This window comes from Typopeltis vanoorti, chromosome 1, assembly GCF_054136105.1.
Source record: "Typopeltis vanoorti isolate ZY-2024b chromosome 1, IOZ_Tvanoo_1.0, whole genome shotgun sequence".
NCBI lineage: Eukaryota > Metazoa > Arthropoda > Arachnida > Uropygi > Thelyphonidae > Typopeltis > Typopeltis vanoorti.
This window is the reverse complement of record NC_143549.1, coordinates 174,144,662-174,161,467: the sequence shown is the minus strand read 5'-3', so window position 1 is coordinate 174,161,467 and position 16,806 is coordinate 174,144,662. Positions and strand designations below refer to the sequence as shown.

Below are 16,806 nucleotides of genomic sequence, written 5' to 3'. Positions count from 1 at the left end.
GTGGTTGGCAAACGCCACATCCACTGAGCTACACAGGCTTCTCTGCTTATGTTATTGTTGTTGATTATGTTTATATGATCTAGTCAGGCTAATCCCAGATTTTTTACTTTTTAAAATACTTTTGTGAACTTAAGGTTTGGTGTTCTGAATCTAGATACGGAGCATTAGCTGTAAATTTACTGTTCACACTCAGTAAAAATGAATAATTCATGTTTTAGGCATATTCACAAGCGAACAGTACACAACAACAACAACAACAACAAAAGTCCAGCATTTTTTAAACAAAAATCAAAATATCATTATCAAATATAATAACAAAAAAATCACTTTTTGATCAACCAAGAAAATCATTTGTAGTATTCTTGCTACAAAGTGATTTCTTAGCAAAAATGCTACAAAAATCATTTTTGCTATATCGAACAGTAATAACTATTATTTTACATAATACTCAAAATACATTCTTCATTACGTTAGTAACACTCTGTGGAATTATCCTAGAATGTTGGTGATTTTAATTCCTCAAAACATTAATCTAGCCAAGTGAAAAAAAAAGCAGTTTTTTTTTTCCTTTCGCACTAATCTTCTTGCGTTTTGCTTATTAGACAGCAGCGTTAAGTATATCTTAATATCGTGAATGCACGTGCTCTTTGTTCTATGTACGCTTTTAAGCCTGTTCACTTTCTTTTATTATTCGCATTTAATAATGAGAGTTATTCTTGAATAAGTAGTTTTAAATATGTTCTGTCTTAAAAAACTAAAGAGGGCGTACGTCTGCTTAAACGAAACAATGCCATGTAGTAAACGCTGCCCACGTTGTTTTAGTTGCTAGTAAAGTTCGTCATGGCTTCTAGGAGTAGGAGTAATTCTAAAAGCTTCAATGGACTGAATGGTTTTGAAACTCGGACTCCTTTTCTGATTGGTGTTGCTGGAGGAACAGCATCGGGAAAGGCAAGATATACTTTATGGAAATCGATGTTCAGTTATTGTTGATTGGCTATTCACTATTGCTTAATCAAGGCGGCATATTTTTTATTTCACCGATGACATATGATTGTTTATGTTTATATTACAAGTTGTGGTTTGTATGTTAAAGGATTCTGAATGTTCTATCAATATTAAAACCTTGGTATTATGAATTCATGTTAAAGTTGTACCGGTTATTAATGTTATAACGTTAATGGCATGAAAATGGATTAATATGAGAAAAATATCTGTTTGGATTTTTCATTTCACGTACAGGCAAATCGGCCATGAGAACACACGCAAAAAAAAAAAAAAAAAAAAAAAAAACTTTTGGTGGCGATGGACAGTAGATGGTGTTGATTGTAGTATCGTGTGCATTTGGAGAATTAAGTAGTAGGGGGAAATGTGTGTTGTGGAGCGAGTAGAGTAGAGTGCTCTCCTGCGATTAGTCCTTGGAGGTGTCACTTAATAATAACATTGCAGGACCATTTTGCATTTGATAACATTCCAGGCAAATTAATATGTAAGGTAGAATTAATCCTTCATCAATATGCACCACTCCTCTTAAACATCTTAAATGGGTAAAGTTAGTAATGTCAACTTTTCATGTAGTATTATGAAAGATAGTATGTGTATATCAGGAATTTAATTATTAAATGTTCTGTGAATGACAAATGACCCGTCCCTTCTCGTTTATCCTATCAGTTATTAACCATGTGAATGGATATTGGGTAATACGTGTGCAAGTCTTGCTCAGGTATACTTTTACGTTTAAAAATTTCCTAGATTATTTATTAATCGACTTAAAAGCTCATTCAGGAATCAAGTTGACTGGCAGCTCCTTCCTGGATGAATTTTCACTGCAGATCTCTGTTGGATGGCCTTTCAGTCTGCTTATCTTTTATTTTGCTTATTGCAAAAAAAGCTTGTTTCCATTTCAGAAGCCTGTTTTGAAGGGCTATTCGGCTAAATCATTACTAAATCAAAGGATCATTGGAAAATGATCATTTTCTTCATCTTTTCCATTGATGCTCATATTATTAGTATTAATGGTGGTAGTAGTATTGTACGGGCACCTCTATGGTCCAAGGACTCATCACGGGAGACCCATAATAATAATAATAGACCCGCCCAATCTATCATACCTCTCCTTAAACCCATTAACAAAGCACACACACACACACGCACACACACACAACTGACTCTAGCAACTCATGTCATTCATTCACAATCCTCCAAGCGAAAAATCTAGTCCTCATACCCTAGTAACCAAACTTTACCAAACTTTCAGGAATGACTTCTTTTTCTGCTTGTCCCCTTCTTCCCCCCCCCCAGCCAAGTGTTGAAACATTTTCCCTGCATAAAACCTTTTAAGTAACTTAAATATTTGTATTGTATGTCCGCTTTTTACTTGTCAATCATTTTCTCATTCCACACCTTCAGTCTATCCTAATAGGGACATTCCACAGACTACTCCATCTTGGTTGCTTGTGCTTAATCTTCTCCACCACTTCCTCATCTCCAGGAGACCTAACCTGACACAGTAATCCAGATGTGGATGTATCATCTGAAATTCAGCTCTCTGTCCACCACCATCCTTAAATCTCTAGCTTCATCTTTTTCCTGGAGTACAGTTCCATCCATGTGGTACACTGCTTGTAATTGATTTATCCCAAAATGCATAATTTTACATTTCTCTACATTAAATTGATATCTGTTATCTTTTTCTCATACTGACAGCCTATTTAAATCATCCTGCAAGCCCTCCATATCGCCTTGATTGAATTTATCTAATTTTACATTATCATCAAACAAATAAACATTTCCCTTCAGATTAATTCCATGTACAAATTAATTAATAGTGGTCCTGCTCAGATCCTTGCAGCCCATTATTAGTCATATGCCTGCCTGCCTAGATTCTGCTCCTCCATATATACCACTTTTTGATATCTATCCAGCAGTCACCCCCATATCCACATAACCAGTGTCATATCCATTCCCATTTGTTCTGATTTGTGTAACAGAGTTCCATGTAGTATTCTCTCAAATGTCTGCAGAATCATAGTGGCCATTTCCTTTATCCAACTCAGCTGTTACTCTATTATAAAATGTTAGTAAATTACTAAGGCATGACTGACCCTTCATAAAGCCATGTTGCCCATCATAGGGTATCATATTTTTATCCACCTATTCCTGATTTCACTTTTTGTCCAATTTTTCCAGTACTTTTACCACCATACCTTAGATACTGATGTCTTTAATTTGCTACTGCAGTCTTAGGACTTCCCTTTTGCTAGGGAATTATTTTATCCTCTTTTCACTCCCTTGGAACTCTACCAGAGCTGAGACTTAAATTAAACAGCCTAGGCAGAAATATTGCCAGTTCCCTTGCACATTCTCACAAAACCCTAGCTGATATCCCATCTAATGTCTAAGAACCTCTATTTCATCCACCTTTGTTCCCAGTTAAGTTTGTCATATAAATGTCTCATAAGAACTTGATATTGACAAAAACTTATTGTTCAGTTGTAATTGATTTGTATGATGCTTGCCTATGCTGAAGATGGATAGCAAGACTGGCAACTCCACACGAGGGATTAAAATCCCATAACACCTTAGTCCTGTAGATTGGGAAGTGACAAGAGAGAAAGCAGGAACTGTTGAGTTTCTTTAAAAGCTGGAGGTTGCATTTGGAAAATGGTAGGAAGAGCTGTTTTCCTAAAAAGAGAGGAAGTTGGAATGAACACCTTAATAACAAACTCAGTATAACAAATTTCAAAAAAAAAAAAAGTTAAGCTCAAACCTATAGCAGACCATTCTCTACAACAGATAATTGTTTCCTGTATTGGGTTTTTATGGTGAGAGGTGATTGCACAATACATTTGTTTTAAATAATTTATTTAAATTATTTAAAATTGTTTTTTTTTTATCAAATATTTAAAGAGCTACATTGAGTTCTAAAATTTTTTTGATTCATTACCTTGGATCTTCATTTTCTCAATGGGTTGATATCAAAAGGACTAAACAAGGGAAATATAACTTAATGTAGCATGTTAACATAACATCATCCTAATGGCTTGTACTTTAAGGCTTGTTTTGGTAATCTTTCTGTTTTCATTCTTTGAACGTGTTCCATCCATTTATGTTTATATTTTTTAATTTTTTCTATTACGGGTTCTTGGTTTAATTCTTGCATAATATCTTCGTTTCTTTTGTGATCAAATAGGGTATACTTTGCAGTTTTTCTCATAAACTTCATTTCTGCTGTTATTAATCTTTGTTTGTCTTTTTGCTTTATTGTCCAAATTTCGCTTCATACATTGACTGGTAGGGCTAATGTATTGTATACTTTTAGTCTGGTTTGTTTTTGAACTAGGTTTGGTTTAAATATAGAGTTAATTACACCTGTTATTTTTAAATATTTTTCAATTTTTACGTTTATTAGGAAAAAGAAAATTAGGACATCCTCTTAAACGATTCAGCGATGACTTCTAAGGCCGGAACAGGCCATGCTAGGCCTAAATCCTTGATATGCATGATGATGATGATGACATAACATCATATCAATATATTATACATATCAAGCCTCCGTAGTGTAATTGGAAAAACTGGAAAAGGACTGAGTTCAATTCTCAATGTGACGAGAAGAATCCTCATATGATTTTTTTTTTTTTTTTTTTCAGTTGAAGGTGAGTTAGCTGATTTCATATGGTGGTTGTAGGGTTTTTTTCTCCTGCAAACTCGGGTTTTTCATCCTGTGTGTGTGTGTGTAGGCAAATTGGGCAACAGAACACAGTTTACAGACAAAAAAGATACTGTTGTTGGTGGTAGTTGTGTGTAAGGGAGATGGCGAGATATAAAATGCTACAAAGATTATGCTATGCATACAAATATATGTGAAAATAATAAATTTAATAAAGAATTTATATATACAGCAATCCCTCGATTAATGCTGCACTCCCCCCCCCCTGATTACTGCATTTTTGATTAGTGCCTCATTTTTTTTCAATACCCAAATTCGATTAGTGTGCCTATATACATATTAAAAATAAATGTTGCAGATTTGAAAAAATTTCGATCTATACATTTTTTATGGCTAACTATTTTAAAAAATCGCTCACCATGATGAAATAATTTATTTACCGATTTGAAACATTTTACAAAGTTCTTTTTAATGGCATACTACACTATTTCCATGTACACTGTGTTCCAAATTTACTGCCAAAATTTGTCTTCTGCTTTACATAGCATTTTGCTGATCATATCTCGTGCAACTGTTTTCCATACGTTTTTATTTTAAATTATTTTCCTAACCCTTAATAGTGAGTAAAACAATTAGTGAGCAAAAATAGAAGTGTGAAAATGATTAAAAAAAGTAATCTGATTGGATGAAAAACTTGAAATAATTAAGAAAAATGAACAAGGCGAGTCCAGAGCAATGATAGGACAAGAACACAACAATGAGTGAATCAACTGCTGAATACAAAGAGAAAGGTAAGGCTGCTTCAAGTTCATCATGCATGCACTCGAAATCCAAGTATAATAAAGATTGAATTAGAGAGACTTCTTTTTACATGGATCGAAGATTGTAACCAAAAACGGATCCCACTAAACACTAGCCTTATTAAATCAAAAGCATTGTCTCTTTGTAACCTGGAAAGAAAGGGCCATCAATGATGGAAAAGAAGAAGAATTCCACATTAGAGCTGGGTGATTTGAGCGTTTCAAAAAGAGAAATGGCCTACATAATGTTCTAATCACAGGTGAAGCTGCAAGTGCAGATAAGGAGATATCCAGAGCTTTTGAAGAAAATTGTGTAAGAAGGGGACTATTGTGATCAACAAATATTTAATGTTGATGAAACTGGCCTTTTTTTGGAAGTGAATGCCTTCCAAGACTTTTCTAGCCAAATCAGTAGCCTGGTTTATAAAGTCGCAAAGTCGAATGAAATTACTGCTAGCAATATGCGAGTTGTTTGGAAGCACATTCTTCCACATTGTGCAAATGATTTTAGAGTACTCTTTTCAAATGAATCTAAGTTAATTAAATCTCATTCTGAGAAGTTGAGTGATTTCGACCTGCCAAATTTAGATGCACAGCAGGAAGATCCTGAAGAATATGAAGAAAATTTAATCGCTGACAAGCCCATAGAGGTTTCACAGAAACAATTTGAAAATAGTTTTCATACAATCGAAGTTTTTAAGCAGCAATACTTAGAGACTGATCCTGGTGAGGAGAGAACCAGTAAAATTTGCAGAAGAGGCAATAGGGCCATGCCGTCAGTTGTATGAAAAAAAGAAACGGAATGCCCACCAAATTATGTTAGCTCAATTCTTTGTTAAGAAGCAGAATAATAAATTCATATTCTGAATACGTTTTATTGTCTTTCAGCTTCATGGTTTTCCTTTAACTAGGCCTTGAGACATATCCTAATTCTTTTATAAAAAAAAAAAAAAAAAATTAAGGGTCAAGAAAGAAATCTGAGGAACGAATTATACATTTTTCCCATAGGTTATTTTATTTGATTCGTGCATTTTCGATTAATGCGCCTGTTTTAAAGAACGCATTAATCGAGGGATTGCTGTAGTCAAAATAGATTATATTAAGGAGAAGGCAAAGAAATTTTTGGAAAAAATAAAACAAATAAATTGGAGTGGAAACACACATTGAATGTGCAGAAATGTGAATTGGTTTGATTTTCCTCGAGAAATTATACATAATTGTTTGACTTGTTTGGACTATTATGAACATGGATGGTGAAGGATATTTTGCAAGATAAGTAACAAAAGAATATTAACGAGAGCAGAAATGAAATAATTAATTTGTTTTATTTCATTATATTTTTTGAAGCATTCAGGATGTACTTTTTAATACCTGAAAGTTCATGTGCTGTCTCCTATCCAGGAGGTTGACCACCATGATGTAATCATGGTTAATTACAGGCATAATCAGTGGTGAGCTATAAGGGGCTCGCACGAGTACTTCGTTAAATTTTTCTCAAATTTGCAAGCCCCTTGTTCTTCTTGTTTAATAATCTTGTAGAACTAGAAAATACCACCATTAAATGTATACTTGCTACTTTAAATTGGTATGGATTTTCTGATAACTATATAAAAAATCATTTCATTGCATTTTGTTCTGATGGAGCTAGTGTAATGTTAAGAAACAAATCAGGTGTTACAATCAAACGTGTTCAAAAATTTCTCAATGTTCTGATTTGACATTGCACCCATCATTTACACTTAGCATTAGACAATTCGATCAAAAAACATTAAAGAAATAATTCATTTTGAAATGTTTATGGATAAATTACATGCTTTTTATCTTCAATCACCAAAAAATCAACAAGAATTAAATACGATTGCAAAAGACCTTGGTATCGAAATTTTAAAGATCGGCCGTGTGTTTGGACCACGATGGGCAGTTTACGAACGGCTCTTGCTTTGTGGAGAAATTACCCAGCTTTATGCAAGCATTTTGCATTGAACGATAAATGTAAGGGCTTTTTAAACCAACTTCTAAATTTGGAATTTTTAAAAGATCTAGCATTAATAATTGATATCCTACAGGAATCATATCTGTCAGAAGCTCTACAAAGTTGCAATATAAGTATTATAAGGGCTAAGTTAGGCCTTTTTTTTTTTTTTTTTTTTTTTTGCTCAACGGGCAAGCCCTTTGTTAAAATTTCCATAGCTCACCACTGGGCATAATGGCATGTGGTGAGGACCCCATCTCTTCCACATATTGTCGTAGGTATTCACAGCTGTAAATTCGTATGTGTTCATGGGGTAGGCCAGTTTGGCTTTTCTGAGAGAACAAAAAACCAAAGTTTCTTGATGAAAGGAAGGAACTAGATAAAGATTCCTCAGGTCATGGATGGGAATCGAACTCGGGTCTTTCTGACCAAACGGCTCAGTCTATACTGACTGAGCTACAGTGGCTCAAGACTCTTCTTAATAAATTCATTATAATTTCTGTCTTGTTAAAGTAAATAGTAAACTGAGCCTTCAGTTTTGTTTTCCTTCTTTCTTCTAGCTGATATTATAGAACACAGGAAATGTTTTTCATTAATGCCATTATTCAGTTTTCATCTGGTGCAGTTTATTGTTATTGATTACATTTATAAAAAATATTTCAAAATGGATTAGTTTTTATAGTGCTGTGCCATTCCCAAAACTTTGTAAACCTATAGCACATTAGTGCTATGGCTACGTTAGTATTATGAGAATGGTGCACCACGGATGTAGTAGTTTTTTAAACTGCTACGGTACCATTAGATAAGATGGACACCCATCTTTAAATGAAAATTATGTGATATTCATTTTCACTTTAAGGCAAGTCATTGAGAAATCTTGGGAATATGCCAAGAATGTCTACACATGTTTTGTGGACTTGGAGAAGGCATATGACTGGGTTCCTCGGGATAAGCTTTGGCAAGTAGTACAGGAGTATGGAGTGGATGGCCAACTATTAGCTGCCATCAAGTCCCTGTATGAATGCCCGGAGTTTTGTGTCAGGGTGAACAGCACAAAGTCCGAACCTTTCACAGTCTCTATTGGTCTCCACCAAGTGTGTTCTGTCACCCCTCCTTTTCATAATATTTATGGACTGGATTGATAGGTACAGCCGAGGCAGTGAGTGTCTCAGAATTGGAAGATGTAGCATTGGACGTCTGCTTTTTGCAGATGACCTAGTTCTGCTTAACTCTTCCACAGATGACCTCCAGCGGACCCTGGATAGGTTTGTAGCTGTTTGTTCAGAAGCCGGAATGAAGATCAGTGTGGCCAAAACTGAAACATTTGTGGTTTCAAGACAACCATCCCAGTGCACTCTACATGCGAGTGGAGTCCCACTGAGGCAGGTGAAGAAGTTTAAATACCTTGGGTCCATATTCACGAGTGATGGAAAGTGGGACGTAGAGCTAGATACTTGGATTGGCTCAGCAAGTCCAATATTGCAGGAGCTTGGCTGATCACTGATCAGTAGTATTGAAGCGGGAGTTAAGCCAGAAGGCAAAGCTGGCTGTCTTCAATACATTCTATGTCCCCATCCTCACCTATGGTCATGAGAGTTGGGTAATGACCGAAAGAATGCGGAAACGAATCCAAGCGGCTGAAATGAGGTTCCTTCGAGGTATTGTGGGGCTGACAAGACTCGACAGAGTTAGAAGCTCTGCAATTCGGGAAACCCTCAATACTCAACTGCTGCTTCTCCGTGTTGAGAGATCACAGTTACGTTGGTACGGGCACCTGGTCAGAATACCACAAGAGAGGCTCCCCCAGCAAGCCCTCTTTGCCAATCCAGAGGGTGGAAGGCCAAGGACTCGCTGGATAGATTATATCCAAAACCTTGGGTGGGCATGTTTGGGAGTCCCACCAGAACACCTGAGCTTGGTGGTGGAGGAACATGACCATTGGAAGTTCCTCTTGCAGCTGCTGCCCCCACAACCCAATTAGGAAAGGTGGGCCTTGAAGATGAATGAATTCATTTGGGAAGTTCTGAGTTTGAATCCTGTCTACGATATCAAGAACCTTGTATAAGAGCGCTTTGAATCAGAAGGCAAGTTAGCTGGTCTCATATGCCACTGACAGGATTTTTTTCTCCCTTCTCCTGAAACTGGTTACTCATGTAAAACAAACTAGCAAAAGAATGCATGTAATTAACAGACATGGTATGCTGCTTTATCTGTAATTCTGAAATAATCCAATCCAGGAATGAAATGAATCTGCCATCTAAAGGTATTTACAAACATCCATGCCATAGTGAGGTTTGGACCACTAATGCTAGTAATGTGTAACATATAGCCTCTCTCAGCCTTGCAGTCCCAGCCTTTCCACATTCTGATACATTTCTGTAAATGAAGCTTTGTCATGCATAGTAAGTATTGGTGCCTTACAATTATATCTTTTTGGAGAAAATGCCACCTAGATTCTTAGATGGTAGATGGCTTGTTATGTGAAACTCCACAGTTTCACATAATAACTGTTCATTGAATGCTTAAAGTAGCTGATTGTCATGTTTTTATATATAACAGGTTACACTTGTCAAGGGCATTACTAAAAACTACAGGAAGCTAGAAACTTCCATTCAAGGATAAAAGTGATTTCGTAGTCTCTGCTAGATAATACTTGGGACCAAACTGATGATAATGCATGAGAGAGCTTCCCAGACTATTTAGCATATAATCCTATTACCAAATATTTAGGCAGTAGAAGGCACACACAGTGTAACAGGTGCATCAGACGTAGAAGATGTGGCCCTTATTAATACTGCAGCTAACTTTTTAGCATCACCAATCATGAATGATCCTGTAAATTAATTAAAATGAAAACATCATAAAAAAACTTTCCTCATCACCAACATTCATATGTTTAGCATAATACAGTGCACTTCTGTATTTACAAGCATTTAAGCAAGATGCTATTTCTTATAGAACCTCAGCTGACAATGTCAGCATCCACTGTTTGTCTCAATTATCCCAAGTACTATTCATGATTCTTTTCATTACAAGAATGGTACTAGTATATTCTTTACATCTGACTTTCCACATTACAGAGAATGCTAAACCCTCCTCTTTTAATATGTTCTGGCTCAGAATAATTTCCTTGCTACATTTATTAATTTTATTGCATTATTTGATGTCTTTATTGCTCTCCAAATTTGATAACTGCCACTCTGTAGCATTAGGAGTAACAGATATACAGTATATATACATGTCAGATGGATATTCACTTGTTTGGAATGGAATATTTTTCACCAGAAGATTGGCAACTCCCAAGGGGAACTTTATCTATTCAACACCAAAATCCCCTGGCAAACAGAAACAAAGTATCTTGGGGTAATTCTAGACAAAAGATTAACGTTCAACCCACACATCAAAGCCTTAGGTGCGAAAGCATCTAAAACCATCGCACAACTTTACTTTCTAATAAATAGAAAAAGCAAGCTAAATACCAGAATCAAAGTACTCCTCTACCTGCTGATGATCCGCCCCATAATAACATATGCATCTCCAGCCTGGAGCCACACATCCAACACCATCCTCAGGCTGCAGAGAGTGCAGAATAAGTGTTTGCGCATGATCATGGATGCACCGTGTTTTGTGAGAAACGTCCAACTGCATAGAGATACAAACATCCCTTACATCTACTCCTTCCTACAAACTACAGTAGAAAAATTCTTCTTAAAGATCTCTACACACCCCAATGATCTAGTTAAACAGGCAGCAAACTATGATGAAACTGACCTCTTCAAATACAAGAGGCCAAAAACCATCCTAAATACTAGCAACAATGATTAATCTCCATGCCACGTGCATGATTAATCGACAGGACAGGATGCGACTTTGAAGGTCAAATGTTTTAAGTGCCTAGTTATGTACTTGGATTCCTTGGATGATGAGTGAGCATGATGGACAAACCTTTAGTTTTGCATGGATGATGGTGAGATAGAGCATGTATGTAATGTTTTGCTTGTGTTGTCTTCTGAGAACTGAGAAATGAAGTCTTCTCTCTGGCTGTTATGAATACAATCAAAAAAGAGTGCAATTGTTTTTTGTTTCAGTGTGAACTGGATATTAAAGACAAGAAAAAGAGGCTTCAGTGTGATTTTTTGCTGCCCAGTTAATGTATGCTAATTGCACAAAGATTGAGGAATCAGCACTTAAATTCCTGACCAACCTCAGCCATTCATTCTTTTTTCCCTGTGTCTTCCATTAAATGGTTTCTAAATCTTGGAACATATACAATCTAGGACAGCACCTTGTTATGCTCGATATGTTTTTGCATAAAATCAATGCATTAGAAAACGAAGTGATTCACAGTCAGCTTCTTAATGTTAACTTGCTTACTGCTCAAAAAGCCAGCATGCTTTGCTGTCTGATTGCCGTGTCAATCCCAAAACACTATGGAGGCAGAAAATAATAAATGCAATGGCATTGCACTGAAATTTCATTCAGAAACAGATGTGATGCTGAACAATGATATCTGCAAGCTTGCTGAACAATGCAAATTTTATCTCAGGAAAATCATTGGGTGTCATTGCTTTGGGTCCACAAACACATGGAGTGATGGAATAAATCTCCCACAGTTAGCCAAGATAACTTGTGATATGTCAATGAGCTGATCACTATTCATAACCACCATGAATATCATGTTATAAGGCACTGGCACCACCTCCATGTCACGTGTACACACAGCAGGAGCAAGGTAGATTACAGCAGCTGGAAGAAAAATGATGAAGTGAAGATGATGCATGGACAATCAAAAAAAAGGAGTGCTAATGCAAAAATACAGTCCTACCCAGCTGACACAGAAACCTGAACTCCATCACTGCGCAGGAAATGTGTATGACCTATGCAGTCAACAGCAAACCTCACAGAACTTTCCTAATACATTACACCAATATACATGATCATTACTATCCCCCGCCTGCAAAACCTCATCTTCCTGACATAAACACAAATTTCTCTCTATTCCCATTACTCATCTCAGCTTTCCAAATTACACACTCTTTGACTCCTTTTGCCTGACATATGGGATTTGTGCATATGTTCATTCTGATATACCATGTCAAAGAGTATCCAACTTGGGATCTCCTGATTTTGACCTTCTTTGGATGAAAATCTCTATGCCCCATTCTGTTCAAATTCATTTGCTGTCTCTACTGCTCTCCTAATGCCATCAACCAATCTGAACTTTCCAATTTCCTTTCCTTAAAAGTCAGTATTCTTCAATCCAGCTTTCCTAACAGTGAGGTTTTTTCCTTGGAGAATCTAGACTTCTATTCCAACTGCATAGATCAAGCAGATAGAAAGGCTGAGTTATTTACCATCACCAACAGCCTTATGCAAATAGCACACATGCCTACCAGAATACCAGACAACTCCATCCACTCTCTGAATATATTGGATCTCTTCCTCACTAGTGACCCATCTAAATACACTGTGAATGTAGTCTGTCCTCTAGGTGGTTCAGACCACAATCTCATGCTGATCTCTTCCTCTATGAAACAACATGAACACAATCACTCATATTTACGCATCGTATGGAATTACAAGAAAGCCAAATGGGATGATCTGTGCAACTACTATGCTACATTTCCTTGGATAGATTATTGCTTCTGATATCTGGCCCAAACCTATGTGCTGAATGTATCACTAAAATAAATCTTATTAGCATGGAAACTTATTCCCTGTACCAGCCCATGTTCCTGTTCCCTCTCTAAGTCATCATTTTTCCACGGGTGTCCCAAAGCTGTACAAGAGAAGAATCAAGCATACCATAATTGATGTGCATCCAAAACTCTATATACCTATACAGCTTATAATCAAAGCCTAGAATAGCTGCAAGAAAGCTATCAGAAACTGACTTTGAGAGCTAAGAATAGAAAACTTCCATCCCATCTAAATGGCAGCCTTGCATTCTGGTCTCTAGCCAAAGCCCTTGGTCGCAATTTCTGCCAATCATTTCTCCCACTACTATCGCATCCAAAACTGTGATAGTAGTAGGAGAAATTCTTTCTCCTTCTCTTCCTACTTCTCTTCCAATTCTTGCATTACTGATTGTGATAAATGTCTCTGCCATCCCAAATGCTCAACACACAATTACCAGTATATTGTTTTGAAAGTTTTGCTTGAATTGGATACCAGAAAGTCTCATTGCCCTGATGGCATTCTTCTGATTGTCCTAAGGTTTAAGCTCCAGGGTTGACTCCTATTGTGTTGTCTTTTTACATATTCTTATTCTACTGATATCTGTGCTGCAGTCTGGAAATTAGTGTACATTCAACATATCCCTAAAAAGAGTTGAAGGTAGTGATAAATTTATCACTACCTTCAATAGCTTGAAGGTAGTGATAAATCTATACCTTCAAGCTATTGTCTAATTTCTCTTATTCCAGTTCTTTCCAAAGTAATGTAAGGAGCTATCAACACTCATTTGCTATGCTATCTTGAAGACTCTCAATTAATAAATGACTGCCAGTATGGATTCCATCACTGTTGATCAATAGTGATTGAATGTGATGGTGATCTATTCACTTACGTCTCACCCAAATCTGAACAAATACCATAGAAAAGTTTGAGTTCCAACTGGTTGCCTTGATATTTCCAAGACTTTTGACTGGGTCTGCCATAAAGGCCTATTAAGTAAACTCCCATCATTTGGTCTGCTCCTGACTTCTGAAGTTGGACTGCCAACTTTCTGACTGCACACTCTCTTCAGGTGATGGTATATAGTTCCTTATCTAAGTATACAATCGATGCAGGGGTCTCACAAGGCTCTGTTCTCTCACCCATTCTATTCTTTCTATATATATATATATATATATATATATATATATATATATTTATAAAGGATCTAATCCAGCAGACTACCAGCCAATACATAGTTTTGCTGATGACAGCACGTTGCATTCTGCCTTTTCATTTGACAAAGCTAACAATGCAAAAATGACTGCAATCTCCAGAACCTTAACCACTACTGCCTTAAATACAGATCTCCGAAACATTCATTAGTAGAGTTTGGTGATGGTAAATAACTCGGCCTCTCTATCTGCTTGATCTGTGTAGTTAGAATAGGAGTCATCTATTGTTCTGAACACTGCATTCTCCAAGGAAGATGACCTCTCTGTCAATTTCAATGCTAGCAACATACAACTCGCATTATTTCTCGCAGAACAGAACCTCTCTCTTCCAGCCTTACTTTTGACAACACCTAATTCCTTCATGGATAACCTTGGGATAACTCTAACCTCAAATCTCTCTCTTGGCACAGACATATTACCAATATTGCCTCCTCTGCCCCCCCAGTTAGGTTTTCTTTTGCCAGAGGTGTTACTTGAACTCCAAACAACTTCTAACTTTATATCAGCAACTCATGGAGACATGGAGATGTCTCCATGAGTTGTTGATAGTTGAGTTTGTTATGATTCAGCAAGAGACTCAGACTTGCTGAATCATGCATGTAATACATACATGCATGATGTTGCATACATATTTCTGTAAATATTTCTCTATTCATATTTGAATAAATTATGATGACTGGATTGAAGAGAAAATATTGTCAATTTATAGTAAAACATATTTCAAACTTCTTTTAGATGTTTGAAATATGTCAACCTCTCCCCCCCCCCCCCCCCCAAAAATCTATGGAAGTTTTTAGTGTATATCCAGAAATGCTTCCAGCAACTTCATACCATACATATAAAGGTCATGCAACATTTACTCTTTGGTTGGATTTGAATCTTGTTGTTGATAGACATACTATAAAAGATCATCATCATCATCAAATTCCTGCCATGTACCCTCAAGGGGTGTACAGGATATGACAGTACTACATGAAAAAATTACATCATTACTAACTTCCTATCTACAATTTTCCTCCAAATCAGTCTGTTACTTGTCAAGACTCCAACATTATCAGATCTTATATTTCTATCGTCTAAGGCACTTTGTACCATATCAATCCACCTATATCTTGGTCTTCCTCTGGGTCGTTTTCCTGCCAACCTGGCAGAGAACACTTGTTTTGCTAATCTTTCCTCTCCCATTCTATTTAAGTGACCATACCATCTGAGATTAGCTCTGCTAACGCATTCCTGGATGCTGACAATGTCAAGTTCTTTCCTAATATCCTCATTTTTAATATGATATTGCCATTGATGCCATCTGTTCATGCCTCTAATCTTTCTCAGGACTCTCATATCTGCGGTCTCTAGTCTTTGGTCAAGTGTTTTACTTCTGACCCAGCTCTCAGATCCATAAGTTAAAATTGGTTTGAACACAGTCTTGTATACAGCTAATTTAGTGTTCCGACTAATTTCTTTCTTATTCCACATGAATTTATTCAATTGAATTCCCACGATACCAGCTTTGCTGATTCTGTTGTCTATTTCTATATTTAGTTTACCATCTTCAGTAAAAATTGTGCCTAAGTAGCTGAAATGTTTTACTTGTTCCACAGGTTCTCCATTCACAACACAGTTGACATTTTCAATGAATCTGCCTATTTTCATTGTCTTTGTCTTTTTATTGCTGACCTTCATACCATATCTATTAAAACAGCTATTCAATTTAGTCAGAGAATCTTGCAGACTTGTAGCGGATTTATTTAGAAGTATAACATCATCCGCATAAAGCAAAGAGCTGACATTAACATCTCCAATTTTGATATCAGGTTTAATACCACATTCCTTCATAATGTGATCCATATAGATAATGAATAACAGAGGGGATAATGTACATCCTTGTCTAACACCAGATTTAACATTAAACCATCTTCCTGTACTTCCTTCAATTCTAACTGCTGACTCACAACTCAAATAAAGACTAAGTATTGCTTGATATAATGCCCCATTGACACCATATAACTGCAGCGTATTGAATAGCTTCTCTCTTGGCACCTTGTCATATGCCTTTTCCAAATCGACAAAACTTAAATACAGATCTTTGTTATATTCCCATGCTTTCTCGACTATTTGTCGTAAAGTGAAGATCTGATCCTGACAGCCTCTATTTGGCCTGAATCCAGCTTGTTCTTCACCAAGCTTTTCTTCCACAATTCTTCTCAACCGTTTCTCAAGTATACTTGCATAGATCTTGCCAGGAACACTCAGTAGAGAAATACCTCTGTAATTCTCACATTCAGTTTTATTTCCCTTTTTATATATGGGTACAATGAGAGCTCTACTCCAATCATCGGGAATTCGTCCCTCTGTCCAGGCTTTCTGAACTATGCAGTGCAGCCACTGTAAGACTCTTATACCACCATACTTCAGCATTTCTGGTCGAATATCATCTACTCCTGCTGCCTTTCCACATTTCAAGCCTTTGATGGCTTTTTC

At 36.5% G+C, this 16,806-nt stretch overlaps 1 protein-coding gene across 4 annotated transcripts in view; it reads left to right on the top strand.

Moving 5' to 3' along the window:
- The first annotated feature begins 652 nt into the window (after positions 1-652).
- The window catches only part of LOC150110652 (uridine-cytidine kinase 2-B-like), a 169,617-nt gene continuing 153,463 nt past the window's right edge, over positions 653-16,806 (top strand). Inside the window, exon 1 of one of the 4 annotated variants that reach the window (XM_090400023.1) lies at positions 653-948. In XM_090400023.1, the coding sequence (XP_090256149.1) occupies positions 841-948 (108 nt within the window). In that variant the 5' untranslated portion in view covers positions 653-840. The remainder of the gene's footprint in view (positions 949-16,806) is intronic. The other 3 variants (XR_016549005.1, XM_090400032.1, XM_090400045.1) reach the window with 3 other exon arrangements.